Genomic DNA, 27,371 nt, shown 5'->3' with positions numbered 1-27,371 from the left:
TCCCCTCACTCGCCTCCCATACAGCAACTCGAATGGGGAGAACCCTGTGGATTCCGGGGCACCTCCCTGTAGGCGAACAGCAGGTGAGGTAAGTACTTGTCCCGGTCTGCGGGTGCTGGTCCATAAAGGTTTTCAGCATCATCTTTAGGGTCCCATTGAACCTCTCCACCAGCCCGTTGTGTGGCCCAGGCGTGCCGGACCCCACATTTCTCCCACAAGCACCGGAGCAGGGTTGACGTGACGTTAGACCCCTGGTCTGTAAGGACCTCCCGGGGGAACCCCCCTCGGCTGAAGATGGTCAGCAGCGCGTCTGCCGCGGTGTCTGGCTGGAGAGAGGACAGGGCCACCGCCTCGGGGTAGCGCGTAGCGAAATCTACCACCGCCAGAATGTATTTCTTCCCCGACCGCGTCACCCTGCTGAGGGGCCCCACGATGTCCACGGCCACCTTCTGGAAAGGCTCCTCTATGACGGGCAGGGCTCTCAGCGGGGCTTTACACTTGTCTCGGGCCTTCCCCCCCCCCCGGCAGGAGTCCCAGCCCTGCAGTGCTGCTGGGCCGCATCAGAGACCCCGGGTCAGGAAAAGCCCAGCAGCAGCCGGTGCCCTGATGCCCCGCGCGGGGGAGATCGTGGGCCACGTACACGTCTGTGTCAGTACCTCTGGGGCACCACCATCTGCCTCCTGGCTTTCCAAGGTTCAGTTTGCCTTGAATCAGCCCATTCCCGGTACAGGAATCCCTTCTCCCACAGGAATCTCTCCCGGCGGTCCTCCCCCTGGGATCCGGCACCGCTGTGGCCAGCCAGGGCCCTCCGCTTCTCCGAGGAGGGATCCTCCTGCAGCTCCGTCTGGAATACAGCTGCTGCGTTTGAGGATACAGCCCTGGCTGGTGGTGCCTCAGTTTCCCCACCCTGGGAGAGAGGCTCCGGCCCAGCCCTATTGGGCCCTACCCTCGGTACCTCAATCCCCCACTTCAGGATGTCCTGTGTCCCTCGCTGCCTCTGGCTCCGGGTAAGGACCAGGGCGCTCTGGGTACCCTCCGGCCAGTTCTCCACCTCAGTAGGCAGGTGATCGTGCACCCTGACCTCTTTGGGTCCCTCCTTAGCCCCCCATTTCAGGTGTATGATCGCTATTGGCACCTTGATGGGGGCCCGAACACTCCCCTCAGGGTCATGTAGGCATCGGGCACTAGCTGGTCTGGGCCCACCACGTCGGACCGTGCCAGCATCATCTCAGCGCCCATGTCCCAGAACCCCAGGATGCTCCTTCCCCCCACCTCCATGGGGATGAGGTGGCGATCATCCCCCGGTGCCTGTCCCATGCTCACCCGGCGGACAGAGTACGGGCGCTCCGGACCCAGGGACCCACCTTCCCCTGCGGGCCTGGCCTGGCGGTCCCCTCCCCCTGGCAGAACCCTCTCAACTGCAGTCCCCAGGCCTGGCGGTGCCCCCTCTCGGTGGACTCCCACCCAGTTAACACCCCGCGGGTTCTGCTTGGCTGCCATTTCCTTCTTCTTCGGGCCTTGCGCCACCTCGTGTCCCTTTGGCCACAGTAATTACACTTCAGGTGCCTCAAGTCCCACGAGGCGGGTTGGCCCGCCCCGGCATTCCCGGGCACCCCTGAGTTGGGCTTCCTGGAGTCCCACCTTGGAGAGGTCTCTGGGTGACTCCCCTTCTGAATCCCCAATGGGGGTCTCCCTCCTGCCCCCGATCTGCTGGCCACAAACTCATCGGCCAGAGCCCCCGCCTTGCGCAGATCTCTGGGCTCCCGGTCCACTAACCCCTCTGCGGTCGTGGCCCCCGCGCCCTTCCCCCACTTGTGGAGATATTCCCCCAGCAGGTGGACGACCTCCTTGCGAGTGACCCCTGGGGTCTTGTGCACACCCCAGAATCGTTTCCCGTACACCTCGGGGGTCAGTTCAAACTCCAGCAGCAAAGCGGGTTTGACCAGGTCAGAGTCCCCCGTCTCAATACCATGCCTTTGGCTGAACGCCTCTACGGCCTTGGGACCCAGCAGGGGGGGCAGAGAGCGGAGCCTATCTGCGGGGCCAGTCTGGTTCAGACCACAGGACTTCTCAAAGCCTGTGAGATAGGCATCAATAGCCCCCCCCCCCACCTTGAACTGGGGCAGCTGTTTGGTGTCTGGATTCCCCACAACACTGGCGACTCGGGGCACTTCCCCACTTACCCCCCAGCAGGCCCCCTTGGCCCACCACTCCTCCAACTCCTGTTTCTCCTGTTCTGCAGGGTCCTCTCGTTCTCCCCATCCGCCCGTCTCCGCTCCTCCAGATCCAGCTCCTTTGCTTCCAGCTCCGGCCTCCGCAGCTCCTCCAGGGAGGAACCCGACTGGGGTCCCCCTGTGCTGACTGGGGAGTCGGGTCTGATGGACGCCCGGTCGCTGCCCAGACTGCCCCCACGGCTACTCCCTGGCTCTCCGGGCACCCCGGGAGCCCCCCTGGGGTCTGGGGCCTGTTCCTCAGACTGGTCGTTCTCCACAAGCTGAGCCATCAGCGGCTCTTTAGTGACCCTCCCCATGCTCAGCCCTCTCTCCCCGCACAGACGTGCCAGGTCCCTCGTGCGGAGCTGGTTCTAGGCCACTTCCAGGCTGGTTCCCTTCAATACCCTCGTTCTATCGCTGGCCGCCACTCGCTGCCAAGCACCTGCGCTCGCAGCCCACCGGCTGCAGGGTGCATCCGCCAGCCGTCCTCTGCTACCACGTTCTCACCCTCTCCCAGGTCGTGCCACTCTCGGCCCCGAGCGGTCCCTGGGGGGTGCCCCTGCAGTGTGACAGCCCTTCTCGGGGGGGTCCTCTCTCTCGGGGGTCCAGCCCCTCCACCTCCTGGAGCCGCACCTCTCTGAGCCTTGGCACGCCTGTCCCTGCTGTGAGCCCCTCAGGGAGTCCCCTCACTCTGGACCCCCAGGGCCTCCACCCCCGGAAAAGCATGATCACCCCACACCCTGTTCTCTAGCCTGGAGCGACTCTCAGCCGGCGTAACACAGGAGGGTTTAGTGAGTGTTGAACCCAGCACAGGAAACTCTCCTGCCTCAGGCCTGGCCTCCCCCAGCCCAGCACAACCCAGGTGTGTCCGGGCGGGGGAGCTCGCGGGGCTGGGTCCCGGCAGGGCGTGTCCGGGCGGGGGAGCTCGCGGGGCCGGTTCCCGGCAGGGCGTGTCCGGGCGGGGGAGCTCGCGGGGCCAGGTCCCCGGCAGGGCGTGTCTGGGCCGGGGAGCTCGCGGTGCCGGTTCCCGGCAGGGCGTGGCCCGTGGGGAGCTCGCGGTGCCGGGTCCTGGCAGGGCGTGTCCGGGCGGGGGAGCTCGCGGTGCCGGGTCCGGGCAGGCTGTGGCCAGGTGGGGAGCTCGCGGTGCCGGGTCCCGGCAGGGCGTGTCCGGGCGGGGGAGCTCGCGGTGCCGGGTCCCGGCAGGCTGTGGCCAGGTGGGGAGCTCGCGGTGTCGGTTCCTGGCAGGGCGTGTCCAGGCGGGGGAGCTCGCGGTGCCGGTTCCCGGCAGGGCGTGGCCAGTGGGGAGCTCGCGGTGGCAAGTCCTGGCAGGGCGTGGCCGGGCGGCTGTGGCTGTTCTCCTTGACAGGCCCCCAGCTGCACGGAGGAGGAGCTGCTGGACAGGATGGCGAGGAAGCCCTCGGTGTGCGAGTGGGAGGTGAGTGCTGGGCCGGGAGCAGAGACCTCGTCATCCTCCGGCCTGGTTCCACGTGCTGGTCACCTCAGACCAACCCCCGGGCCCACCCCCTGCCTGTGAGGGGCTGCTCATGGGGCCTGCCCAGGCGCCAGGCTCCGGACACTGCCCCACCTTGCCTGTCTCCTGCAGGTTCGCTCCCACATGCGGCAGCTCCTTGAGGGGCTCAACTACCTGCATGGCTGCAGCATCCTGCACCTGGATGTCAAGGTGAGTGCGGGGCAGAGCGCCGGGCCCCCCCCAGCAAGCACGGGGCAGAGTTTCAGGGCCCCCCCCAGCAGCTCCCCCCCCAGCAAGCACAGTGCAGAGCTCCGGCCCCCCCCAGCGAGCGCGGTGCCCAAGTGGGGCTGGCTCCGGGCTCCTGGCCGCAGAGCCGTGCTGGGCTAGTGCTTCTCTGGAGCATCGGCTTGGTCTCTCCCGCGGCACCTGGGCTGGGGGCTCCATCCCCTGCCCCCACTCTGCTCTTGCATGTCATGGCTTGGCTGTTGTGGAGCCCCAGAGCCCCATGCCCCCCATGGTACCACCCCCCAGCTGGGCCCTCGCTTTGTCCTGTGTCCCCCCCGCCCGGCCGTCTCCCTCTGACGCTTGTCCCCCCGCTCTCCTGCAGCCCGAGAACCTGCTCATGACCAGCAGCGACCAGCTGCGGCTCTGTGACTTCGGCAACGCGCAGCGGCTGGTGCCAGAGGGGGCCCAGTTCTGCAAGTACGGCACCCCCGAGTTCGTGGGCCCGGAGATCGTCAGCCAGAGCCCCGTCTCCATCGTCACCGACGTCTGGTAACGGCTGCCCAGCCAGCAGCCCCTTGGAGTGGGGGCTGAGCCCCCCGGGGACCCCGGCCGTCCCGATGGGACCTTGGCTGGGAGGCGGGTGGGTGCAGGATGCCCACAGGAGGGGCTGGGGTGAGGTCAGGGGCCCCACGCCCCCAGGAAACAGAGGGGCTTTTCTTTGAGAACCCTGGGGGGCTGGGGGATGGCGGGGGGCAGGGCCTGGAGTGAGCCTGGGACCCCTCTCCTGCTGCACTCCCCTGTCATGGGCTGGTGCCCCCTGGCCTGTAACCATCGCCTTCTCTCCACAGGCCCGTGGGAGTCATCGCCTACCTATGGTAAGGGCCGGCTGCCCCCCCCGGCTGCCCCCCCGGCTGCCCCTGCAGCACCCGTGCCAATCACCCCACACCGCGCCCATGGAAACGGGCCCGGGAGCAGCCGCGCAGGGCCACGGTGAAGGGGGCAGCCCCCAGCTGGAGCAGGTGCCTGTGGGGAGCCCCCTCTCTGGGGCCCCTACATGCTGCTGGGATGCAGGGTCAGCCGGCCCCTGTCCTCCCTTCCCCCAGGGCGTGGCCAGCTCCCCCCAGCCGGCTCCCTTATCCCTCCCTTCCCCCTCCAACTCCCCAGGGCTCAGCCAGCCCCCAGACTCTCCCCCGGGCACAAGCTGGCTCTGGGCAACAGGCACCCAGCCTGGTGGGGGTGGCGTCCTGCCCTCCCGTGTGTCCCACAGCCTGCCCTGCCCCCCATGGGCACCCCGGGGCCCGGCTCCCCCTCCCCCCGTGGGGCGCCTCGGTGCCCGGCTCCTCCTCCCCCCATGGGGCGCCCTGTCCAGACTCCCCCTCCCCCCGCGGGGCGCCCCGGCCAGCTGGCGTCACCCTGGCTCTCCTTGCCGGCAGCCTGACGGGGATCTCCCCGTTTGTGGGCGAGAACGACAAGACCACGCTGCTGAACATCCGCAACTACAACGTGGCCTTCGAGGAGAGCATGTTCCTGGGGCTGACGCGGGAGGCCAAGGGCTTCCTCATCAAAGTGCTGGTGAACGACCGGCTGTGAGTACCCCGGGCCCCCGCCTCCCTGGGCCGCCCCCCAGCTCCGCCTGGGCCATCCCAGCCCCCTCCCCGGGACATTCCCCCCAAGCCCCATCCCCTCCTGCCCGGGCCGCTGCAGCTCCCAGCCCAATTTCCCCCCCACCCCCTGGGCCATTTGTCCCGGAGTCGCCGGCTGGGGGCTCGGGCACCCGCGGAGTGACGCCAGCCAGGGCTCTGGGGCAGCGTCTCCCCTCAGGGCCACTCCCCAGGGCCAGGAGCCTGCCCGGCTTCAGCCCCTCCTGGGTCTGACCTCGGAGCATTCAGCCCCCGGCTCCCCACCCCACAGTGAGTCCCCCTGGACGGGACCCCTGGGGAGCCTCCCCCCAAAGGGCCCTGCCCCCCACTCGCAGCCAGCCGTGACTCCCAGCCAGCATGGGACACAGATGGGTTATTAGTCGTGGGGACCCCAGCGTAGGACAGAGCTTGTGAGCACAGAAATCAGGGACCTGCTGCAAAGTCCAGCTCGGGGGGACCCAGAGCTCCGGGTGTCCCCTCCCCGCAAGTCCCCAACCAGGTGACTGACTCGCTTCCAGCAGCCCGGCCTCCGTCACCCCCAGCTGCCCCCCTGCGGCCTTTGCCTCCTTCCCGGGCAAACAGGTCCCCTGGTCTCTGTTCCCCAGCACGCCGGCTGGCTCTGGCAGGGGAGGGGCCCGGCGGTCAGCTGCCGGGATTCAGGGTGTCGGCTGGTCTCTGTGCCCCGTTAGCCACTCGGCGTCACACCTGCCCTCTGGGGGTCCCTGCAACGATCACACCCCCGTCCCACCCCCTAGGGTGACCATATTTCCCCAAGGGAAAACAGGACATCGTGTGGGGTTAGCACTAGCCCAAATCCTCCCTGTCCTTGCGCTGGGCTGGTCTGAGCTGCTCATCTTAGCCCTGCTCCCCACCCTGCGTGGGGCCGGCATTGCCTCCCCCCCCTCGTTCCTCCGCACCCCGCTCGTTTGCGTTGGCAAGGGCAATGGGACAAATGCCCACTTTTGTCAAAAGAGTCGGGACAGCTGGGACAGAGCTTAAAAACGGGACTGTCCCGGTCAAAACAGGACGTATGTTCACCCTACCTCTCCTAGATACTTGAGTTCCACATATGGGAAACTGAGGCACCCACAGTATTCCGACAAAATATTAAGAACATTCCCACTTCGTCACACCAGCCCAGCCTAGTCCCACCCCCTTCGTGATCGCTGGGGCCTGAGATCCCTGGGCTGCGGCTCGGAGCCGTGACCAAGCCTGGTGCTCAGCCCACATCCCTGCCCAGGCCTTGGTGCCCCAGTGGGGGGTCCCGTGGGGGGCCTCCGGGCCCTGCCACACCCCCCCAGGGCTGGTCCTGCCCGTCCCCCAGGCTGGGTCAGGTCTCCCTCCTGCCACCCCTGGGCTGGGAGTGACGGGGAACGTCTGGAAGGAAGGGCCAGGGACTAGGAGCCCACAGTGTCGGGGGCGGGAGCATCCCACGCCAGGGCCCCGCGGGCACGGTGGTGGAGCTGGGCAGGGAGCCCCTTGGGCCAAGTCCCCCCATGCCCAGGGACCAGAACCGCCCCAGGCTGGCCCCCGCAGCCAGAGGGAGGTGCCCCACCCCCACATGCAGCGGGCCAAGCCAGGGTGCTGCTGCGGGTGGCCGGACAGATCCCCCGACTGTGCCAGGGGCCTGATGCCAACCCCATCGCCGGGCCTGGCTCTGCTCCCATGGGCAGCAGTGCTGGTGCTGAGCCTTGGGGAGGAGGGGGGCTCACCCTAGGTCTGACCCAGGCCCTCCCCTGTTTGTAGGAGACCCAATGCGGAGCAAACGTTGGAGCACCCCTGGTTTAAGGTGCGTGGTCGGTTGTGTCCAGCCCAGGGGGGATCTCGCATCTGGGGGGTGATGGTGGGCAGGGAGGGGGAGTGGACCAGTGAAGGGGGCATTGGCGGGCAGGGAGGGTTTGGCCCGGCAGGGGGTTGTTGGCGGGCAGGGAGGGGTCAGCCCAGTGGTGGTGGGGGCCGGTGGGCAGGGGGTAGCCCAGGGCGGGGGGGTCGGCAGGGAGGGGGGCAGGTGGGCAGGGGGTATTGGCAGGCAGGGAGAGGGCTGGCCCATGGGGGGGGCGTTGGTGGGCAGGGAGGGGGGCGGAGGCATCAGGCAGCCCCCGGATGCTCCTCTCCGCTCTCCGCAGACCTTGGCCAAGGGGAAATCCATCAGCACCGACCACCTGAAGCTCTTCGTCTGCCGCAGGAAGTGGCAGGTCAGGCGGGCGGCCGGGGCCCGGGGGGTGGGGCAGGCGACGCTGCCATAGGGCGGAGATGGAGCAAGTGGGGATGACGCCCCCAGTGCAGAGGCCTGAGCTCATGTGGCGGGCACATGGAGCCTTGCTGGGCCCCTGCGTGGGGAGCAGAGAGGGGGTGGGGGGCTCCTGCGCCAGGCCCAGCGAGATCAGTGGGGAGCAGTTCATCCCGTTGCTTTTCTGGCCCCCCACGGCAGTGGCTGAGCCAGGCTGGGGCTGCCCACGGCCCCCAGAGTCTGTGGCAGGGCCGGGAACTGAACCCCAGGCCAGCCCCGCCCCGAACCACCGGCCCACGCGTCCCTTTGTCTGCCCCATGGGGGCCAAGCCCCCTGCGCTCCCATCCCAAGGACTGTGGGGTGGGGGGTGCTTGGGGCAAAGCCCAACGAGCAAAGGGCAGGGACGCCCCTGCCACCCCTTCTGGCAGCTCAGGGGCCTTTGGTGAGTTTGGCCTGGTCCCCCTGCACAGCTCCCCCCATGCGGCTCCCCCCAACCCCCTGCCCCATTCTCCCCTTCCCCCTCGCAGCCCCCCCAACCCCAGCCCCATTCTCCCCTCCCCCCCACGGCTCCCCCAGGGGTTCTTCTCCCCAGCCGCCCTGTGCCGTTCCCCCCACGGCTCCCTCCAACCCCCCCACAGGCCCCTGTGCAGCTTCTGACTGTCTGTCTGCCCGCCCCGCAGCGCTCCCAGATCAGCTACAAAGGCAGCCTGGTGCCGAGAGCCATCCCGGAGCTGCTGGAGGACACGTCCAGCCACCTCTCCATCGCCGTGCCCCGGCACCTCAAGGACTCGCCCGCCCTCTCCTCCTCCTCGGACTCGGAGGAGCTGGACGAGCTGCCCCTCCTCCCCATGCCCCGCCAGGTGGAGTTCTCCGGCTCCCGCGTCTCCCTCAACGAGATCCCCACGGAGGACGACGCCCTGGGCCAGGCCGAGGGGGCGCTGGCGGAGGTGGCCCCCATGGAGTGGCAGGCGGAGGGCTCGGGGGAGAGGCAGAAGGACGCTGGCCCGCAGAAGAGGCCCCCGGTGGCGGAGGGGCCCGGCTCCTCGGACGAGGACTCTGCCGAGGCCCGGCCGCGGCCCGCGGGCCCCCGGAAGGCCCTGAAGAAGGGCCCCAGCCTGGAGTCGCCGGAGGGGGGGCGCCCGGCCGGCCGGAGGGGCGGGCTGCGGCGGGGCAGCTCCGCGGACAGCGCCCTCCTGCTGGGCCTGCCGGCGGAGGACGGGGCGGGGCCGGCGGGCCAGGGGCCCCCCCCGGCGCTGAGGAAGGCGGCGTCCATGGAGCTGCCGCGCCGGAGCCCCAGCCCGGGGGGGGCGCCCCGCAGGCAGGCCGAGGAGGAGGGCGGCCAGCGCCTGCTGCGGGGCAGCCCCGTGGAGCCCAAGGTCAGCGGCCTGCGGGGGCCGCTCCTGGAGACCCTGGAGAAGAAGGTGCCGCGGCCCCCCCGGCCAGCAAAGCAGCCGCCCCCGGGGCCCCGGCTGGTGCGGGCGGCCTCCAGCGAGGCGGCCCCGCAGCACCCGCCCCCAGAGCCGCGCCCGCTGCAGAAGAGCGGCTCCTTCAGCCAGGGGGACGTGGAGCCGGTGACGGTGCATCGCCGCTCGGGCGCCCCGCTGGAGATCCCCGTGGCTCGTCTGGAAGCCCAGCGGCTCAAGGAGTCCCCCTCGCTCTCCGCCCTGACCGAGTCCCGGCCCCAGACCCCGCGGGAAAGCTCCTCCAAGCCACCCGTCCCTGAGCTGCCGGAGGCCCCCCCTGAGCAGGGGCGGGTGCCGGAGGACGCTGCCAGGCCCAGAGCCAGCTTGGCAGCTGTGGGCAAGAAGTCTCCCGCCGAGAAGCCTCAAGAAAAGCCCCCCTGCCCACGGCCGGCAGCTGCCGGAGCCGCCCAGGTCCCCCTGCAGGCGGCCCCCAAGCCCAGAGCGTCCCTGCCGGAGCCCCCGGCCCTGGACTCCAGGGCCCCCAAGCCCTCCTCCTATGCACAAGTCATTCAGTCCATCCAGCTGCCCGCAGCGCCCGGGCAGCCTGTCCGGCCCGAGCCTCCCCCCGCGGCCCCCCCCGCCCATGCTGCGGAGGTGCCCGCGGCAGGGGTGCCCACGGCAGAGCGTTCCAGCAGCGCCCTGGCCATCGTGGACATCGACTCGGAGGAAGTCTTCGAGGCCAAGTTCAAGCGGGGCCGGGAGTCTTCGCTCAGCCGCGGCCTGAAGCTCCTCACCAGGCCCCACGCGGAGGGCCGGCCCCGGGCCAGCCCGCTGGCGCGGGAGGAGGGGATGTACCGGCCCGGCCCGGCCGGGGCACCGCTGGAGCTCTCCAAGGGCCCGGCCCAGCGGGCCCAGTCGGTGCAGGACCTGCGGGAGCCGGAGGAGGCCGGCTTCATCCGCAGGATGTCCCAGCGTCTCTGGCACACGCCGCCCATGGAGAGGAAGAAGCCCGAGGAGGAGTCGGGCCGCGAGCCCCCGAGCCGGGGCCGCCGTCTCTCCTGGAGCCTGGGTCGGGGCAGCTCCAAGGGCAAGCGGGACTCGGCGAGCCTGAAATCGGAGCCAGGCAGGAGCGAGGGTGGGTCGGAGCCCCCCGGCAGGGAGCCCGGCGAGTCGCCCGTCGTGGCCATGCGGCGGAGGATCAGCTCCACCGTGGAGCGCCTCTCCCAGCGGCTGCGCAGCCCCTCGGACGACAGGGGGCCGGCGGAGGGGCCCGGGAAGCGGAGCCCGCTGCTGGCCCTGCTGCGGAGGTCCAACTCGGAGGGGGAGAACCTGCGCAAGGTGGGGATCCCGCAGAACCAGCTGGCAGCACAGTCTGCCCTGGCGCCCTCCGCCGAGTCCTTCCAGTCCGAGAGCAGCACCCAGGAGGCGGGTGCCAGAGGTGAGCGGGGACAGGGGCTGCGGAGGGGCCCGGAGCCCACTTGGGCCCCTGGGGACGTGCCTGCTGGCAGCCATCTCTACCCCATCGCCACCGCTGGGGCCCGTGCTGGCCCTGGGGCAAACCAGAAACTGCCCTTCCTGGCCCCCCCGGCCGCTGGGCACGGTCCCAGCCCAGACTTCTGCCCACCCCTGCATGGCAGAGATGGGCCCCTGGGGAGCGGGCTGGGGGGTCCCTGGGTGAGCAACCCCCACTCTCAGCCCTCCCGCCTCTCTGGGCCGGCTGGGAGCACGAGCGGTGGTCGTGTACACGGCCACCTGCGGGCGCCTGGCAGGGCTTGTCCCGATGGTGGGACCGCGGGCGGCACCTGGCCGGGGCGTAGTCAGCATGGCCTCGGCCCCTCTCCCCCTGCAGCTCCCAGCGAGGGCCAGAGACGCTCCCGGTGGGACCGCTGGGGCCTGTCCCGCGCCAAGAGGGACAAGGTGGCCTCGCAGCCCAACATCCCGGCCAGCCTGCTGCAGGAGGACGGCACCATCGTGGGCAGGCAGTACGTGCGCCATGAGTCGGGTAGGTCCGGCTGGGGGAGGGGGGCTGCGCCCGGGTCCTGGGCCAGGTAGGGAGCCCCCAGCAGGGAGGGCAGCAGGGCTGGCTCAGGGATCTGGGGGGGCGACATGGGTATCCTGGGGGATATGGGGTGGTGGAAGGTCAGGAGAGGGGGCTGGGGAGAGGCCATGGGGGGGGGAGAGGGCTGGCAGCTGGCTGGGGAGCAGGTGTGGGGAGGGGAAGGGGGCTTGGCTCAGTTTGGGCCTCCCCCCACTGGGGGCAGGCAGAAGGGGGCAGAGCCCCACAGCACCACACTGCGCGGGGAGCCCTGCAGCCCAGCGGAGCCGTGCGCGGGCCAGGGGCGGTGGAAACGGGGTTCACGGGGGCCGCTGCACCCACAGACGCCGAGAAACCAAGGCTGCAAAGACGCCGCGTCGGTTGCATTGCACCCGACGCCCCCCACGCTCCGGAGCCAGGCACGGTGCTGCTACGGGGCCCGAAGGGCAGAGTCTGCCCGAGGCAGCGCTTGGCGGTGGGCAATGCCCCACGTGTTTGGGCGCGGGGTGCTGGGCTCATGGCAGACCCTTGTCCCGCTCTGAGCAGCCTCCCACCTCGTCCCGGGCAGGGTCTGGCCCCCCAGTGTCCAGGACCGGCCCCGGGGCAGCCCCCCGCAGCGGAGAGGGCCTTGCGGCGCCCGGCCCTGGCGCTCTGTCTCCTGCGTTGTGTGGTCTGTGTCCCGCTGCGATCGCACGAGAGGGCCAGGGCAGGGGAGTGGGGTCAGGCCGGGCACTTGGGGGGCACTTAGCAGAGGAGCAGCCCATCTGCGGTCTGGGGGTCCCACAGTTATCCCCTCCCTAGACCAAGGCCCCTGGCCAGGGGGTGGGAGCAGGGCTCTCCCCCTCCAGGGCCACTCCTGGGCCAGCCACAGGGGTGGGGGAGACACTGAGCCAGGGGACCAGCTGGCAGTCCTACAGGCTCCTTCTGGGGGGCTGTGCTCACTGTGGGGCCTGCGCCTGCCAGGGGCCAGGACCCCCCATTCCACCCTCACTCATGCCTGTCGTGTCCCCTCTGCTCCCCCAGACTTCTCCCCCGTTTTCCACATCAAGCTGAAGGACCAGGTGCTGCTGGAGGGCGACCCGGCAACCCTGTTCTGCTTGCCAGCTGCCAGCCCATCCCCCAAAATCCTCTGGATGAAGGGTAGGTCGGGGATCTGCTGCCTGCGGGCCAGGGCATGGATCTGTGCCCACAGGACTGGGACCCAGGAGCCGGGACTCTGAGGGTGCTCTGTGCGCATGGGACTGGGGGGGTGGGGCTCTGTGCCCGCAGGACCGGTGCCTGGGGGGGCTCTGTGCCCGCAGGACCGGTGCCTGGGGGGGCTCTGTGCCCCCAGGACCGGTGCCTGGGGGGGCTCTGTGCCCGCAGGACCGGTGCCTGGGGGGGCTCTGTGCCTGCAGGACCGGTGCCCAGAGGCCAAGGCTCTGGGGACTCTTTGTGCGTGTGGGACTGGTACCTGGGGCTCTGTGCCCCCAGGACCGGTGCCTGGGGGGGCTCTGTGCCCCCAGGACCGGTGCCCAGAGGCCAAGGCTCTGGGGACTCTTTGTGCGTGTGGGACTGGTACCTGGGGCTCTGTGCCCCCAGGACCGGTGCCTGGGGGGGCTCTGTGCCCCCAGGACCGGTGCCTGGGGGGGCTCTGTGCCCCCAGGACCGGTGCCTGGGGGGGCTCTGTGCCCCCAGGACCGGTGCCCAGAGGCCAAGGCTCTGGGGACTCTTTGTGCGTGTGGGACTGGTACCTGGGGCTCTGTGCCCGCAGGACCGGTGCCTGGGGGGGCTCTGTGCCCCCAGGACCGGTGCCCAGAGGCCAAGGCTCTGGGGACTCTTTGTGCGTGTGGGACTGGTACCTGGGGCTCTGTGCCCGCAGGACTGGGTGTGGAGTGCTCTGGGGAGCTGAAGCACTGTGACCCCCAGGTCTGGGTGCCCCCATTATCGCTCGCAGTGCGGACGCAAGAACATGAGCCCCAACCTCAGGGCGGCTGCTCTGAACCAGGATGTGCCCCAGGGTGCCTGGGGCAGCCCTCACTGAAAATGCCAAGGTCAGGGCAGGCTGCAAAAGGGAGAGCAGCTACTCCCCATCCTGGTGGGTAACACCAGAGATGCTCCCCAACCAGTCACAAACGGTGCGTCCGGTGCTCCACACGGGGTATCCAGGCGCTGAGGGAGCAATCACACAGCCACTGCAGTCCAGTTCTCAGGCTCCTGGTCAGCACCTAGGTCCAGCACAGTGAGAAGTTATTTGAAAACTCTGCTCACGTATACCAAATGTTCTTCGGACCCCAAAGGGTCACCGCGTTACTGGCTCAGCCAGTCCTTCAGCCTCTAGAACTAATGGTTTATTATAAAGAAAAAAGAACGAAGAAGAGGAGATGTTAACTGGTAAAGCAATTGTCACGGAGTGTGGGGGAGTCCGGGGCCTGCACCCCTCTTCCTGGATTCACCGGGACTCTCAGCCAGCCAGTAAAGTGGAAGGTTTATTGGACAACAGGAACACAGTCCACAACAGAGCTTGTGGGTACCCCCAGGACCCCTCAGTCACGTCCTTCTGGGGGAGCAGGGAGCTTATACCCCAGCCCTGGGGTTCCCTGTGTTCCTCCCCCCAGCCCCAAACTGAAACTAAACCCCCCCAGCAGGCCCCCTCCTGCAGCCTGTCTTCACATTCCTGGGTAGAGGTGTCACCTCCCCCTCCTGGCTCAGGGGACAGGCTCTCAGGTCTCCCATCCCCAGGGCACATCCCCAGGTCAACACTCCCCCCTCCCTGCTGCCTCACACCAGGACCCCTCAGTCAAGTCCTTCTGGGGGGCAGGGAGCTTAGACCCCAGCCTTGGGGTTCCCTGCGTTCCAGCCCAAAACTGAAACTCCCTCCAGCCCCTCCTCTGGGCTTTGTTCCTTTCCTGGGCCAGGAGGTCACCGGATTCCTTTGTTCTCCAACCCTTTAGCTCTCACCTTGCAGGGGGGAAGGGCCCAGGCCATCAGTGGCCAGGAAACAGGGTGTCGGCCATTCTCTGTGTCCAGACCCCTGCACACCCCTGCCCTCTAGGGCTCTGCAATGATCATACACCCTTACCCCACCCCCTAGATACTTAAGAACTGCCTAGGGGAAACTGAGGCACCCCCACACTATTCAGAGGAAACATTAAGAACAGTCCCACTTCGTCACAGCAATCACAGAGACTTCAGAGTCTATACATCAGGTTCCTAGCCAGTGGTGGTGAGTTTGCTGGCTTGAAAGTCCCTCTGGAATCACCCAGAGCTCGGATGGGTCAGTCAGTCCTTTGGTCAGAGCTTTGTAGAAAGTTACTCCCGGGGTAGGAAGCAGGATTGAAGACAAAATGGAGACAATGCAGCTGCCCTGTTATATTCCTTTTCCCGTGCGGCTGGTACTTCCTGTGCCCCTAACAGCTTCACAGCACGTGGAGTTCTCGGTCCACAGGCCTTGCTGCCTCCCCAGGTGTGGCCCCCGGCTCCTTTCAGTGGGTTCCTGGGGCAGCTGACGTCCCTTGATGGGCTCAGGCCAGGCAGGGCTGCCTGCCTGTCGGGGGGCGTCCCCCGGAGACAAGTGTGGAGTTACAGATCTACCCTCCGCAGCGGTGACGCACCATACAAAGTGACACAAGCATAGAAACAAGCTCCTCATCCCGGCAAGGGGTACCCTTGTCGCCGGTCCCTCACATGGCCCCGCTGGTCACACTCAGCGCTGTCATCCAGGGTCCCACGTGGCCCACACGGCCCGCAGGGCTCACGCCGCCCCGAGGGTGATGCCTCATGGACGTGGCACCCCGTGAAACCTCCTCAGGCCCTGCCCGGCCTCATGGCGGTCACGGCCCGCCCCTCTCGCCCGGGAGCACAGCCCTGTGGTCGATGGGCCCCAGGAGCCCAGCGGGGCGCAGGTTGCTCCAGCCCCACGGGGCCCGTCACTTACCCCAGGCCTGGTGCGCTTCGGCCTCGCGCCAGAGACGCTCGTGGCCCGTTCGGGCTGAGGCCGCAAGCGAGCTCTGCATGGCCACACGGGTGAGGGCCAGTCTGCACGGCTGCGCGGTAACGTGCCGGGTGTGGCCGAGGGGCGGCTCCCGGCGCTGGGGCAGGGTCCACACGGGGGCTTTGCCGCGCTCGGGTTTTTCACACCCCGGCGCGAGACGGTTGCAGCGCGGCAAAGTGCCCCGAGTTACAGGTGCCAACAGGTGCTGCGGTCAGCTAGCTCTGCTGGGCCTGAGGGCTCGCCCAGGCTGGGCAGCTGGGGAATCTCTTATGCTTAGAAACAACTTCCCCCCCCCGCCCGCTCCCCACCCGCGTCCAGGCAGCATAGTGTCACGGACCCACAGGATCGGGGCCACGGCCCCAGCATGGGGACAGGCCCCCGAGGGGTCTCGCTTTTCCTCCAGGGGAAGCCACGCGGCTTCACCGCCTCCTGGGGCTGGACCTCTGGGCCTGCAGCCCCCCGCCCCACCAGCCCCCGTGAGCTCCAGGCCGCGAGTCCCCCTGAGACAGACTCCGATGGAGACTTGTACCATCTTGGGGGGCAGCACCCCCTCCGCCAGCATCTGCAGGGACACGCAGCCTGACTGGCGGGTTATTAGTCACCTGGACCCAGCACAGAGAACAGAAAGTTACAGCCGAGACCATCCTGGTCAGCCCAGAGCCCCGTCTCTCTGACCTCCCTTTGTCCCAGGCCAGGTGCGCCCAGAGCCCTCAGCAGCCAACCCTCAACTTCCTCCCGCCCCACCCCAGCCCTTTGTTCCCGAGCCGAGCCGGAGGATGTGGCTCAGCCCCCTGCCCAGTGGTGTGGAGTGCAGATCTCTCTGGGTCCTTGGTTGCTGGGCATCCGTGTCTGGGCAGCTGGATTTGCCATTGTCTTCTCAGAGCTCCACTGATACGGGACCTCAGGCCCCAGGCAGCTGGGAGCCCTTCTCAGCTGTGTTAGCCTGCCCAGAGAGCGACAGGCCTCTCTCTTCCTGAGGTAACTGCCGCACATAGGGGAAACTGAGGCACATATAGGCTTCACACAAATATTACAAAAGAATTCCCACTTTGTCACACCTAGTCCCTTTGGGTTTGGGTTCTCCCCCTGCTGCCGTGTGCTCTCACCGGATGCAGGGAGTCGCTCTCAGGGAGGAGGGCGGAACAAGACAAGTCTTCAGGCCTTTTGTTGATGGTTTCTCCATCCAGATGTGGGGAGTTCCCAGCTGTGAGATCCAAGCCAAGCCCGGCTGCCGTTGCTGGGTCTCCTCTTTCAGGGAGGGGCGTAAAAATGTCTGTGGGAGAGCAGCTCTTCCATCACTGTCCACCCCTGCCTGGCACCTGCTCAGATAGCCCGGCCTGACCGGGAACTGACAGTAGAAGTGAGACTGAGGCTGGCATTTGACAGAGTTCAGACGCTAACCCCTGGTTCTGGTACCGTCCTGTCACTGGTAACCTGCAGGCGAGCTGGGCAGATCCCGGCCCTGTGTCTGTCAGCGTCTGGCTGAGACCTGGGGACCTTGGCATGGGCTGGTGCTTGGCCTGCTGGTGTCACACCCATTTGTACCCATTTCTCTGAGCCCCTCTCCTCAGTGATCCCGTGCTGCCGGGTGTTGGTCCCTGGATTCATCTACTGTGCAGACAGTCGCTTTGTCCAGGGACCCAAATCTCCCTTGGACCCAAACCTGCAGGACCAGCGCTGCTGAGGCAGATGGAAGGGCCCTCAGGGGCCATGTGGAGGTTGCTTGGGTACCAGGCCGGCCGTGGGGGCTGGGGTGCAGCTGCTCGGTGAGGTCCGGGTGCTCTGAACGCCGAGCAGACTGGGAACGAGCCGGGGGCTGGGGCCTCGCTACGGGCGAGCGGCGGGGCTGGCCAGCCAGCCCTGCTCATCCTCCCTCCCCACAGACAAGCAGTCGCTGGTGTCCGACGCCGCGGTGAACATCGTCTCGTGTAAGGATGGCCGCCAGCTGCTCACCATCCCCAAGACGTGCAAGAAGGATGCAGGCCTGTACGAGTGCACCGCTGCCAACGCCCTGGGCACTGCCACCAGCTCGTGCACTCTGGCCGTGGCACGTAAGGGCCCTGGGCGCGGGAGGGCGCTGGCTGCAGCAGCTCTGGGCGCGGGCGGCCTGTGGGGTGGCCGGGATCAGAACCGCCCCGTCCCTGTCCGGGGAGCGCCCCGGCGGGGACGGCCAGGCCCTGTCTGCCAGGCCCCCCTGCGGCCGCTCCCCCAGGGCGCTCGGGCAGGAGCCTTGCAATGGAGGCTCTGTCTGAGGCCCCCGCGCTGCAGACGATGCAAATGGCAGCAGTGCGGAGCCCCGGGGCCTTTGGGCCACTGCCAGTCACTCGACTGGCGAGACGGCCCCAGCTCTCTGGTGCCCTCAGCACTGCCTGCAACCTGGTCTGGCTAGGCTGGCCCGGCCCCCTCCCTGACCCCCCTCTGTCCCACCCCATCCTAACCCCCGTCCCCTCTCCATTCCCTGCCTCCCCCTTGGCCCCGTTTCTTGCCCAGGCCAGCCCCGTTACAGTGCGCTGTCTCTCCTGCCAGGCCTGCCGGGGAAGCCGGGCACCCCGGAGATACCTCAGAAGTACAAGAACACGGTGCTGGTGCTGTGGAAGCCTGCAGACAGCTGTGCCCCTTGCACCTACACCCTGGAGTGCAAACTGAACGGTACGAGGCCTCCCGCACCCAGCCTGCGCTGCCTGGGCCCAGGGCCAGGGCTGGCAGGGCCTTGGTTCCCCGGGGGCCGCGCTGGGACCTCGCTTGTCAGTCCCCTCTTCAGCACCCCTCAGCCCTGGGGCTGGATCCCAGCCTGTGACGGGATCCCCAGGGTACAACCTGGGACTGGGGTGCCACGGGGCCCCCTTAACTCTCCAGCCTGGGCTGTCTCCAGAAGGCTTTGCTAGTGACCAGCAGCAACCCCTTCCAGGCGCTGTGATCACTCAGCACAACAGGACATGCAGCCCCACACCCCGCTAGGCTGCATGAAAGCTCCCAGAGCCGGTCATGAATCACACAGGGAAAGGCACCAACCAGATCCCCCTGACTCCCAGCCTTGCACCCCAGAGCTGCACCGTCCTGCCCCGGGCAGAAGCCCGACCAGTGTAAGTTCATTACCCGGTCGCCCCTCCCTCCCTGTGCAGAGGACACGCACCAGCCCTGGTAACCTGAGCTGAGATTTCCCAAGCACTTCACTCCAACCGCAGGGCTTAGGTAAAACATAAACCAGGTTTATTCACTCCAGAGCGGTAGATTGTAAGTGATTAGAAGTGGGAGGCAGAGACAGTTACCAGAGAAAATAACCAATACGCACCCAGTCTGCATCTTAAACCTTATTCCTAAGGCCCTACCAATTTCACGGCTGTGAAGAATGTGTCACAAGCCATGAAATTAGCCCTTCCCTGTGAAACCTTATCTCCCCCATGCTGCTGAGCGAGCCCCAGCTGGGGCGGGGGGGCTGGGGGGGGCTCCTAGCTGCAAGTCCCCTCCAGGCTGGGGAGGGACAGGACTTGTCCTCCCCCTGCACAGCTGCTCAGGGGAGGGGGGATCAGACCCACCTCTGGGGACCTTTCGGGTTGGGACCCCCACGGTTACAACACCCTGAAACTTCAGATGTAAATATCTGAAAATGTGAAATTAACCAATTTTTCAACTCTCTGGCCGTGAAATTGATCCAAATGGACCGTGAACGTGGCAGGGCCCTACTTACTACACTGGGCAGCGTTTAGATCAAGCAATGTCCTCTCCCCACGGGATGTTACAGCAGATTTCTCCTTTAGGCCTGGGCCGGGCTCCTGTTCTTGTGGCTGCCAGGGTAGATGCGGGAGGGGAAAGGCCAGGGCAGATTTACAGCGTATTTCAGGAACAGCCGCACAGCGAAATCTCACCGCTTCCTACACGCTGATGATTCACCTACTCGGGCTGAACAGTGGGTTCCAGCAGATCATGACCTGTCGTATGACACTTTACAGGGCACGCTTTGTGGGAGATATCACACCCACCTGCGAATGATGAATATGGGGGTCACAGGGTGTTATTTTGAGGTTCAGTGTGTCACAGGATCTCGGCAGTCTCCAGGCCTCGGGCCTGCGCAGCTCTGGGGTCTGTGGGCAGAGCCGTGGGCACTGGGTGCTGGCCCCACACTGGAGAGCACCCGGCAGCCCTTCTGAGGGCCGAGGAGCCCCCAGCAGCCCCTCTGGGTGCCTGCCGAGGAGCCCCCAGCCCATGGGGGGCTGCAGGATGGGATTGAGGACCCTGCTGCCCAGACCCAGGGCACCATCTCCCTGCAGGTCGCAGCGCTGCGTCCATCTCCCACCGCAGCCAGGGAGCCCCTTGGGGCGCTGACGGCTGCACGTCCCTCCCCAGGGGAACGCGAGTGGAAGACCATCAGCTCGGGCATCGCCGACTGCTACTTCAACGTGACGGAGCTGCCCGCCAGGAGCACGGCCAGGTTCCGGGTCGCCTGCAGGAATAAGGCCGGCCAGGGGCCCTACAGCAACCCCTCGGAGACGGTGGCCATCGAGACAGACGGTGAGCGAGCTCCTGGGGGGGGCAGGATGGTTACGGGGTGTGGGGGGGCCCTGTCCCAGCCCCACCGCCAGCGCAGGCTCGGCCCTTGCTGCCCTGGGGTCGGGGTGGGTCCAGCAGGGCTGGGCCAGGGCCATGGGGATCATGGGGCACCAGGTGGTGTTGGGGCTCTTTTGTGGGTCGTGGACCAAACTAAAGCGGGGGATCCCCTTTCCAGCCTAGCCGGCGGGGGGGCCTGCACCGAAGGGGGGCATGTGCTGGCTTCAGAGGGGAGGGATGGGGCGCTCCCAGCTGCCCTGCTCCATGGCTGCTGGGGGGGTGGGATCTGGCCCCTGTAACCTGGCTACGGCCCCGGTAGCTCCCCGGCTCAGGCTGCCCCCGTGGGCAAGGCGGGGCGCTCCCAGGCCGACGGCTCTGTTTTGCTTCCTGTCTAGATCCCAGCGCTGCCCACTCGGCTCCTGCTGCCCGGAAGGACGCGGCTGCCCCCGAGACAGCAGCTTCCAGCCGCTCCCCGCAGACCGCTCCCCCCCAGCCCGCGCCCCAAACCGCGGGGGCCCCTCCCCCCACCCCGCCCCGCAAGCACAAAGGGGCCGTGCACATGCCCGGGCGGGCACCGCAGCCGGCTGTTCCCAGGGCCGTCTCTGCCGCCGTCCAGCCACCTCCCCGCGCCCCACAAGGGCAGCTCTGCCCCCCCGCTGCACCCGCCACGTCCCCCGCGCCTGCCGCCCCTCCCGCAGTGGCCGTGTCTGGCTCTCCAGAGCTGGGGTTAACTCCGTCCAGGGCTGCCCCTCCGCCCCCCCTCGCCGCCCACACAGCCAGCCAGGCGGTGCAGGGCTCCCCTGCCCCCCCAGCCCAGCCCCCCGCCCGACTCGCCCCCATTCCTCCAGCCTCGGTCCCGCCCGTCTCCCCCTCCCCCAAAGCAGCGCCCATGTACATGGTCACCTCCTTTGTCTCCATGCCGGCTGTGACGCCCCCCACGGAAGCCCCGTCCCCTCTCCCCAACGAGGCCGTGCCGTCGGCCACGCGGTCCCTGGTCCTGAGCACCGCCCCGAGCAGGGAGCCCGGCGGCCCCACCAGCAGGCTTAGCCCAACAGGGCAGGGGGCTCCAGGGGCAAAGGAGGGCACAACGCTGCGCCAGGGGGTCCCCCAGAAGCCTTACACCTTCCTGGAGGAGAAAGCGAGGTTAGTGCCGGGCACGGCCCTGTCCGGGCACCGGGGTTCAGCCCCCGGGGTCCCCTGCAGTGTGCCACGCTCCGCATCGTCTCCGGGGATGCCCAGCTGGGGGGGTCTGAGAGAGCGATCCAGTGGGGCCCCCCTGACCCTATGTCCCAGCATCAGGGACCCACAGGATCGGGGCCAGGGCCCCAGCGTGGGGACAGGCTCTGGGGGGCCCCGTCAGTGGGCCAGGCCCCCGAGGGGTCTCGCTCTCCCTCCAGGGGAAGCCAAGTGGCTTCACCGCCTCCTGGGGCTGGACCCCTGGGCCTGCAGCCCCCCCGCCCCCCCCCCCCCCGTGAGCTCCGGGCCCCGCGTCCCGCGAGCCCCTCGTTGCGCAGCCAGTGCCGACCGCGCCCTGTCCCTTAGGGGCCGGTTTGGGGTGATCCGGGAGTGCAAGGAGAACGCCACGGGGAAGCACTTCATGGCCAAGATCATCCCCTACGAGGCGGAGAAGAAGCAGAGCGTCCTGCAGGAGTACGAGATCCTCAAGGGCCTGCACCACGAACGCGTCATGGGCCTGCACGAGGCGTACATCACGCCCCGCTACCTGGTGCTGATCGCCGAGAACTGCGCTGGCAAGGAGATCCTCTACAGCCTCATCGACAGGTGGGGGAAGCGGGGCTGGGCCGGGGGGTCGGGGGAGGCAGGGGGAGCCGGGCTGGGCCCTTCGCAGCGTGGGGGGGCTGGGGAGCCGGGCTGGGTCCCGTGCTGTGGGGGGGCGGGGGGGGCCGGGCTGGGCCCTTCGCAGCGTGGGGGGGCTGGGGAGCCAGGCTGGGCCCTGTACGCTGTGGGGGGGGCTGGGCTGGGCCCCGTGCTGCGGGGGGGGGGGGGGGCTGGGGAGCCGGGCTGGGCCCCATGCTGTGGGGGGGCGGGGGGGGCCGGGCTGGGCCCCGTGCTGCGGGGGGGGGCTGGGGAGCCAGGCTGGGCCCCGTGCTGTGGGGGGGGGGCAGGGGGAGCCAGGCTGGGCCCTTCGCAGCGTGGGGGGGCTGGGGAGCCGGGCTGGGCCCCGTGCTGTGGGGGGGCGGGGGGGGCCGGGCTGGGCCCCGTGCTGCGGGGGGGGGAGCCGGGCTGGGCTGGGGGAGCCAGGCTGGGCCCCGTGCTGCGGGGGGGGGGGCTGGGGAGCCGGGCTGGGCCCCGTGCTGCGGGGGGGGGGAGCCGGGCTGGGTTGGGGGAGCCGGGCTGGGCCCCGTGCTGCGGGGCGGGGGGGGAGCCGGGCTGGGCCCTGCACCCTGCGGGGGGGGGGGGAGCTGGGCTGGGCCCCGTGCTGCGGGGGGGGGGAGCTGGCTGGGCCCCGTGCTGCGGGGCGGGGGGGGAGCTGGGCTGGGCCCTGCACCCTGCGGGGGGGGGGGCCGGCTGGGCGGGCGCTGACCCCCCCCGTGCCCGCAGGTTCCGGTTCTCGGAGGACGACGTGGCGGGCTACGTGCTCCAGCTACTCCAGGGCCTGCAGTACCTACATGGGCGCCGCGTCCTGCACCTGGACCTCAAGCCCGACAACGTGCTGGTCGCCCACGGCAACGCGGTGAAGATCGTCGACTTCGGCAGCGCCCAGAGCTACGACCCGCGGGGGCTGCGCCGGCCGGGGAGCCGCGTGGGCACGCTGGAGTGCATGTGTGAGTGCGAGGCCGGCACACGCCCGGCTCCGCCCAGGGGGTGAGTGAGCCCCCCTGCCCGGAGCCGGCTCTGCCCCGCGGTCCCCTCCCCGGGCCGCCGAGCCCGCCCCCGCGCTCCTGGCCGGGAGGCTGACCCGGTCCCTTGCCCTCGCCCTGCAGCTCCGGAGATGGTGAAGGGAGACCCGGTGGGCTCCGCGGCTGACGTCTGGGGGGTCGGCGTGCTCACCTTCATCATGTGAGTCCCCGCCGGGGCGCAGGGGCTGGGGGGCCGGGGGCTGGGTTTGGAGGGACAGGCCGAGGGCGCCCATGGAGCCGGGGTCAGGGGCGTGCGGGGTTAGGGCCCTGGAACGAGGCGCAGGGCAGGGTGCGGCCTGGCCCCCGTCTAACGCAGGGCGCAACCGTGAGCATCTCCTGCTCAGGAGAGTGGGGCTGCGGGTCGGGAGTGAGGGGCACCAGCAGGGCTGTGCGGGGCAGGGGGCTGCGGGTCGGGAGTGAGGGGCACCGGCAGAGCCAGGGGTGGGGGGAGCCCAGGGCTGGGCTAGCGGGGGGCTGCGGGTCGGCAGTGAGGGGCACCGACAGAGCCAGGGGTGGGGGGAGCCCAGGGCTGGGCTAGCGGGGGGCTGCGGGTCGGCAGTGAGGGGCACCGGCAGAGCCAGGGCTGGGTGGGAGCCGAGGGCTGGGCTAGCTGGGGGCTGCGGGTCGGCAGTGAGGGGCACCGGCAGAGCCAGGGGTGGGGGGAGCCCAGGGCTGGGCTAGCGGGGGGCTGCGGGTCGGGAGTCGGGGGCACCGGCGGAGCCCGGGGGTGATGTCCCTGTGGGGATCCAGCCCTGATCGAGTGAGCGCTGGTTGCGCCTTCACACCCTGCATTTAAAGTCTGAGGCATCTCCGGGATTGGGGCTGTTTGTGACCTGGCCCTGGGTTCAAGGGGCGCAGGCTGCAGACCCCTGCTGGCGCCCCCCTGCTGCATTTGCCAGCGTTAATCGCCCGGGTGGGGCCGAAGCACCGCCCTCGGCTGGCAGCAGCGCCCCCCCCGGGGAGCGCACGGTGCTCGGCTGTGTCCGTGGCAGCCAGCCGGGGTCGCAGCCCGTGGTGCAGGCAGCGGGGCTTGATGGGGGTCGCGCCGGCCCTGGGCAGTGCCCAGGGCCTCCTCACCCACTCTGCCACCGGTCCCCAGGCTCAGCGGCCGGTCGCCGTTCTTCGAGCTGGATCCCATCGAGACTGAGAACAGGATCCTGGCCGGGCGCTTCGACGCCTTCAAGCTGTACCCCAACGTCTCGCAGAGCGCCGCGCTCTTCATCCGCAAGCTCCTCTGCATCTACCCCTGGTGAGCGCCACCGGCCGCGGGGCCCGGATTGGAGACTGCTCCTAGCACAGCCCCCGCGTGCCAGGCTCGGGCTGCCTCTCCAGAGCCACAGTGCCCGGGAGCTGCGGATGGCGACATGGAGGCAGTGGGTCTTGAGGTTACTGAGAGGGGCTGGGAGCCAGGATGCCTGGGTTCTATCCTCGCTCGGGGAGGGGAGTGGGGTCTAGTAGTTAGAGCAGGGAAGCTGGGAGCCAGGACTCCTGGGTTCTGTCCTCGCTCGGGGAGGGGAGTGGGGTCTAGTGGGTTTGAACAGGGAAAGGACTCCTGGATTCTGTTCCTAGCTGGGTGTGGCTTTGGGGTTGTCCTTTTCCTTGCCTGGGCCCCAAGGGGATGACCAGCCGGTCCCTGGTTCCTGCCTGGGGCTCCCCAGCGGACGACGTGGCGAGTCCCTCACCTGCGGGCTCTCCCCTGGCTGCTAAGAACATAACATAAGAGCGGCCAGACTGGGTCAGACCAAAGGTCCATCCAGCCCCGTGTCCTGTCTGCTGACAGTGGCCAATACCAGGTGCCCTAGAGGGAATGAACCCAACAGGTAACAATCTAGTGATCTCTCTCCTGCCGTCCAGCTCCACCCTCTGACAAACAGAGGCTAGGGACACCATTCCTTACCCATCCTGGCTAATAGCCATGAATGGACTTAACCTCCACGAATTTATCCAGTTCTCTTTTAACCCCTGTTATAGTCCTAGCCTTCACAACCTCCTCAGGCAAGGAGTTCCACAGGTTGACTGTGCACTGAGTGAAGAAGAACTTCCTTTTATTTGTTTTAAACCTGCTGCCCATTCATTTCATTTGGTGGCCCCTAGTTCTTATATTATGGGAACAAGTAAATAACTTTTCCTTATTCTCTTTCTCCACACCACTCATGGGTTTATAGACCTCTATCACATCCCCCCTTAGTCTCCTCTTTTACAAGCTGAAAAGTCCTAGGCTCTTTAATCTCTCCTCCTATGGGACCCGTTCCAAACCCCTAATCATTTTAGTTGCCCTTTTCTGAACCTTTTCTAATGCCAGTATATCTTTTTTGAGATGAGGGGACCACATCTGTACGCACTATTCAAGATGTGGGCGTACCATGGATTTATATAAGGGCAATAAGATATTCTCCATCTTATTCTCTGTCCCTTTTTTAATGACTCCTAACATCCCGTTTGCTTTTTTGACTGCCGCTGCACACTGCATGGACGTCTTCAGAGAACTATCCACGATGACGCCAAGATCTTTCTCCTGATTAGTTGTAGCTAAATTAGCCCCCATCATGTTGTATGTATCGTTGGGGTTATTTTTTCCAATGTGCGTTACTTGACATTTATCCACATTACATTTCATTTGCCATTTTGTTGCCCAATCACTTAGTTTGGTGAGATCTTTTTGAAGTTCTTCACAGTCTGCTTTGGTCTTAACTATCTTGAGCAGTTTAGTATCATCTGCAAACTTTGCCACCTCACTGTTTACCCCTTTCTCCAGATCATTTATGAATAGGTTGAATAGGATTGGTCCTAGGACTGACCCTTGGGGAACACCACTAGTTACCCCTCTCCATTCTGAACATTTACCATTTATTCCTACCCTTTGTTCCCTGTCTTTTAACCAGTTCTCAGTCCATGAAAGGATCTTCCCTCTTATCCCATGACCACTTAATTTACGTAAGAGCCTTTGGTGAGGGACCTTGTCCAAGGCTTTCTGGAAATCGAAGTCCACTGTGTCCACGGGATCCCCCTTGTCCACGTGTTTGTTGACCCCCTCAAAGAACGCGAATCGAGGAGTAAGACACGATCTCCCTGTACAGAAACCACGGGGACTTTTGCCCCACCGTGTATGTCCGTCTAGTCTGGTGTCTGACCCTTTCATTCGTCACTGTCGTCTCCGCCCGTTTGCCCTGTCGCAGGAGCCGGCCCACCATCCAGGACTGTTTCGCCAACCCCTGGCTGCAGGACGCCTACCTGATGAAGCTGCGCCGCCAGACCCTGACCTTCACCACCAACCGGCTCAAGGAGTTCCTGGTGGAGCAGCAGCGGCGGCGTGGCGAGGCCGCCACCAAGCACAAGGTCTTACTCCGCTCCTACCACGGCTCCGGCGGCCAGCCACCCCCCGGCCCGGTGACGCAGTAGCCCCGGCCCCTCCCGCGGCCACGGGGGAGCGGAAGGAACATTCCAGGGGCCGGGCCGGCGGCAGCAGGTTCCCCGCGGCGGGGGACGGGGGTCGAGCGACCCGCCGGGATGTGCGCCCGCGTCCTCCCTGCCGGCCTGGCGCGCTCCGCCCGGCAGAGTCGGCACCGCTGGGGCTCACCGCGCCGCGCCCGACTGCTCCCGCTCCTCCTGCAGGGGGCCTGCTGCAAGGGGCGGGACTTCCTGTTTTGCTGTGCCTGAGGGCAGGAAGTGCTACGCAAAGCGCGGGACTTGGCTGGCGGGCTGCGGGGGAGGGGGGGGAGTGTCGGGGGGCGGGGGAGATGGGAGGAGCCCCACAGCAATCTCTGGGGGGCACGAAACTGTGAAGGGGGGAGACGGAGGGACGGGGGCAGGAAGCAGGAGCGGTGAGGGGGGGAAGCCACCAGCACTGTCTGCCCTCTGAGATGTTTCCCCCGGGTTTGGGGGAGCCCGGCCCAGCCCGCGGCTGGCACGTCTTCTCGGCTCGTCTTCTCCGCTCGTCTCCGTGCTCTGGGGCCGGGCTGGAGGGCTGCCCCACGTGCCCTGTAACCGGAGCTGGGGGGAGCAGAGCCGCGTCCCCTGGGGTCCTGGCAGCAGCCCCAGGGTGCGGAGTGGCCCTGGCTGCACCCGGCCATGCCGGACGTGGGTAAAACCCCCGGGTGAGTGTCGGCGTGGTGCTCACTCGCCGTCCTGCCCCCCAGCCGGCCTCCCTCCCTGCCCCACACGCCCGCGTGGCTGCCGAGGCGCTGGGGGGCCGTGCAAATGGTGAGTTGGCATATTTGCTGGGTGTGCAACCCCCAGCATCCCGCGGCCCCTGCCCCCCCCCGGGCTCCCTGGCGCCCCCCTCAGCTCGGGCCCCAGAGAGCGGCTACAACACACCTGCATGGGGCGGGGGGGGGTGCTCTAGCTACGTCTTTATGGCGAGGGGCAGCTTCGCTGCAGGGAGGGGTGGTGGCCATTTTGAGTGAGGGCAGCCTGTGGCTTCAGTTCCATGGAAAGTCAGGGAAGCTGGTGGCCATTACAGGTGAGGGCAAACCGAGCAGCCCCCCCTTGCCCCCCTCCCCACCTGGGGAGCTGCTAGGAGTCACCTGCTGTCTGCAGCCCGGCCTCTGTGAGCCACAGTCTGACACGTGCCCTGTGCACACACAGCGACACGCCTCGACACGCACACGCCTGGACACGTGCACAGCGACACGCCTCGACATGCACGCACACGCCTGGACACATGCACAGCGACACGCCTCGACATGCACGCACACGCCTGGACACGTGCACAGCGACACGCCTCCACATGCACGCACACGCCTGGACACGTGCACAGCGACACGCCTCCACATGCA

General features: G+C 67.6%; 1 protein-coding gene across 1 annotated transcript in view; it reads left to right on the top strand.

The window, feature by feature from the left end:
• The window catches only part of SPEG (striated muscle enriched protein kinase), a 114,467-nt gene extending 88,179 nt beyond the window's left edge, over nucleotides 1-26,288 (top strand). Inside the window, exons 23-41 of the mRNA XM_084644059.1 lie at nucleotides 3,588-3,648; nucleotides 3,817-3,894; nucleotides 4,292-4,458; nucleotides 4,758-4,784; nucleotides 5,343-5,495; nucleotides 7,296-7,338; nucleotides 7,676-7,744; nucleotides 8,460-10,620; nucleotides 11,032-11,184; nucleotides 12,241-12,357; nucleotides 17,074-17,241; nucleotides 17,717-17,839; nucleotides 19,535-19,699; nucleotides 20,131-20,878; nucleotides 21,278-21,517; nucleotides 22,298-22,521; nucleotides 22,681-22,756; nucleotides 23,696-23,845; nucleotides 25,773-26,288. Of these exons, the coding sequence (XP_084500185.1) occupies nucleotides 3,588-3,648; nucleotides 3,817-3,894; nucleotides 4,292-4,458; nucleotides 4,758-4,784; nucleotides 5,343-5,495; nucleotides 7,296-7,338; nucleotides 7,676-7,744; nucleotides 8,460-10,620; nucleotides 11,032-11,184; nucleotides 12,241-12,357; nucleotides 17,074-17,241; nucleotides 17,717-17,839; nucleotides 19,535-19,699; nucleotides 20,131-20,878; nucleotides 21,278-21,517; nucleotides 22,298-22,521; nucleotides 22,681-22,756; nucleotides 23,696-23,845; nucleotides 25,773-25,995 (5,146 nt within the window). The 3' untranslated portion in view covers nucleotides 25,996-26,288. The remainder of the gene's footprint in view (nucleotides 1-3,587; nucleotides 3,649-3,816; nucleotides 3,895-4,291; nucleotides 4,459-4,757; nucleotides 4,785-5,342; nucleotides 5,496-7,295; nucleotides 7,339-7,675; nucleotides 7,745-8,459; nucleotides 10,621-11,031; nucleotides 11,185-12,240; nucleotides 12,358-17,073; nucleotides 17,242-17,716; nucleotides 17,840-19,534; nucleotides 19,700-20,130; nucleotides 20,879-21,277; nucleotides 21,518-22,297; nucleotides 22,522-22,680; nucleotides 22,757-23,695; nucleotides 23,846-25,772) is intronic.
• The last annotated feature ends 1,083 nt before the right edge of the window (nucleotides 26,289-27,371 follow it).

The sequence above is a fragment of the Lepidochelys olivacea genome (assembly GCF_965140295.1).
Source record: "Lepidochelys olivacea isolate rLepOli2 genome assembly, chromosome: 11".
NCBI classification, from domain to species: Eukaryota; Metazoa; Chordata; order Testudines; family Cheloniidae; genus Lepidochelys; species Lepidochelys olivacea.
The sequence above is the reverse complement of the archived record's forward strand: the minus strand, read 5'-3'. Positions and strand labels throughout refer to the sequence as shown.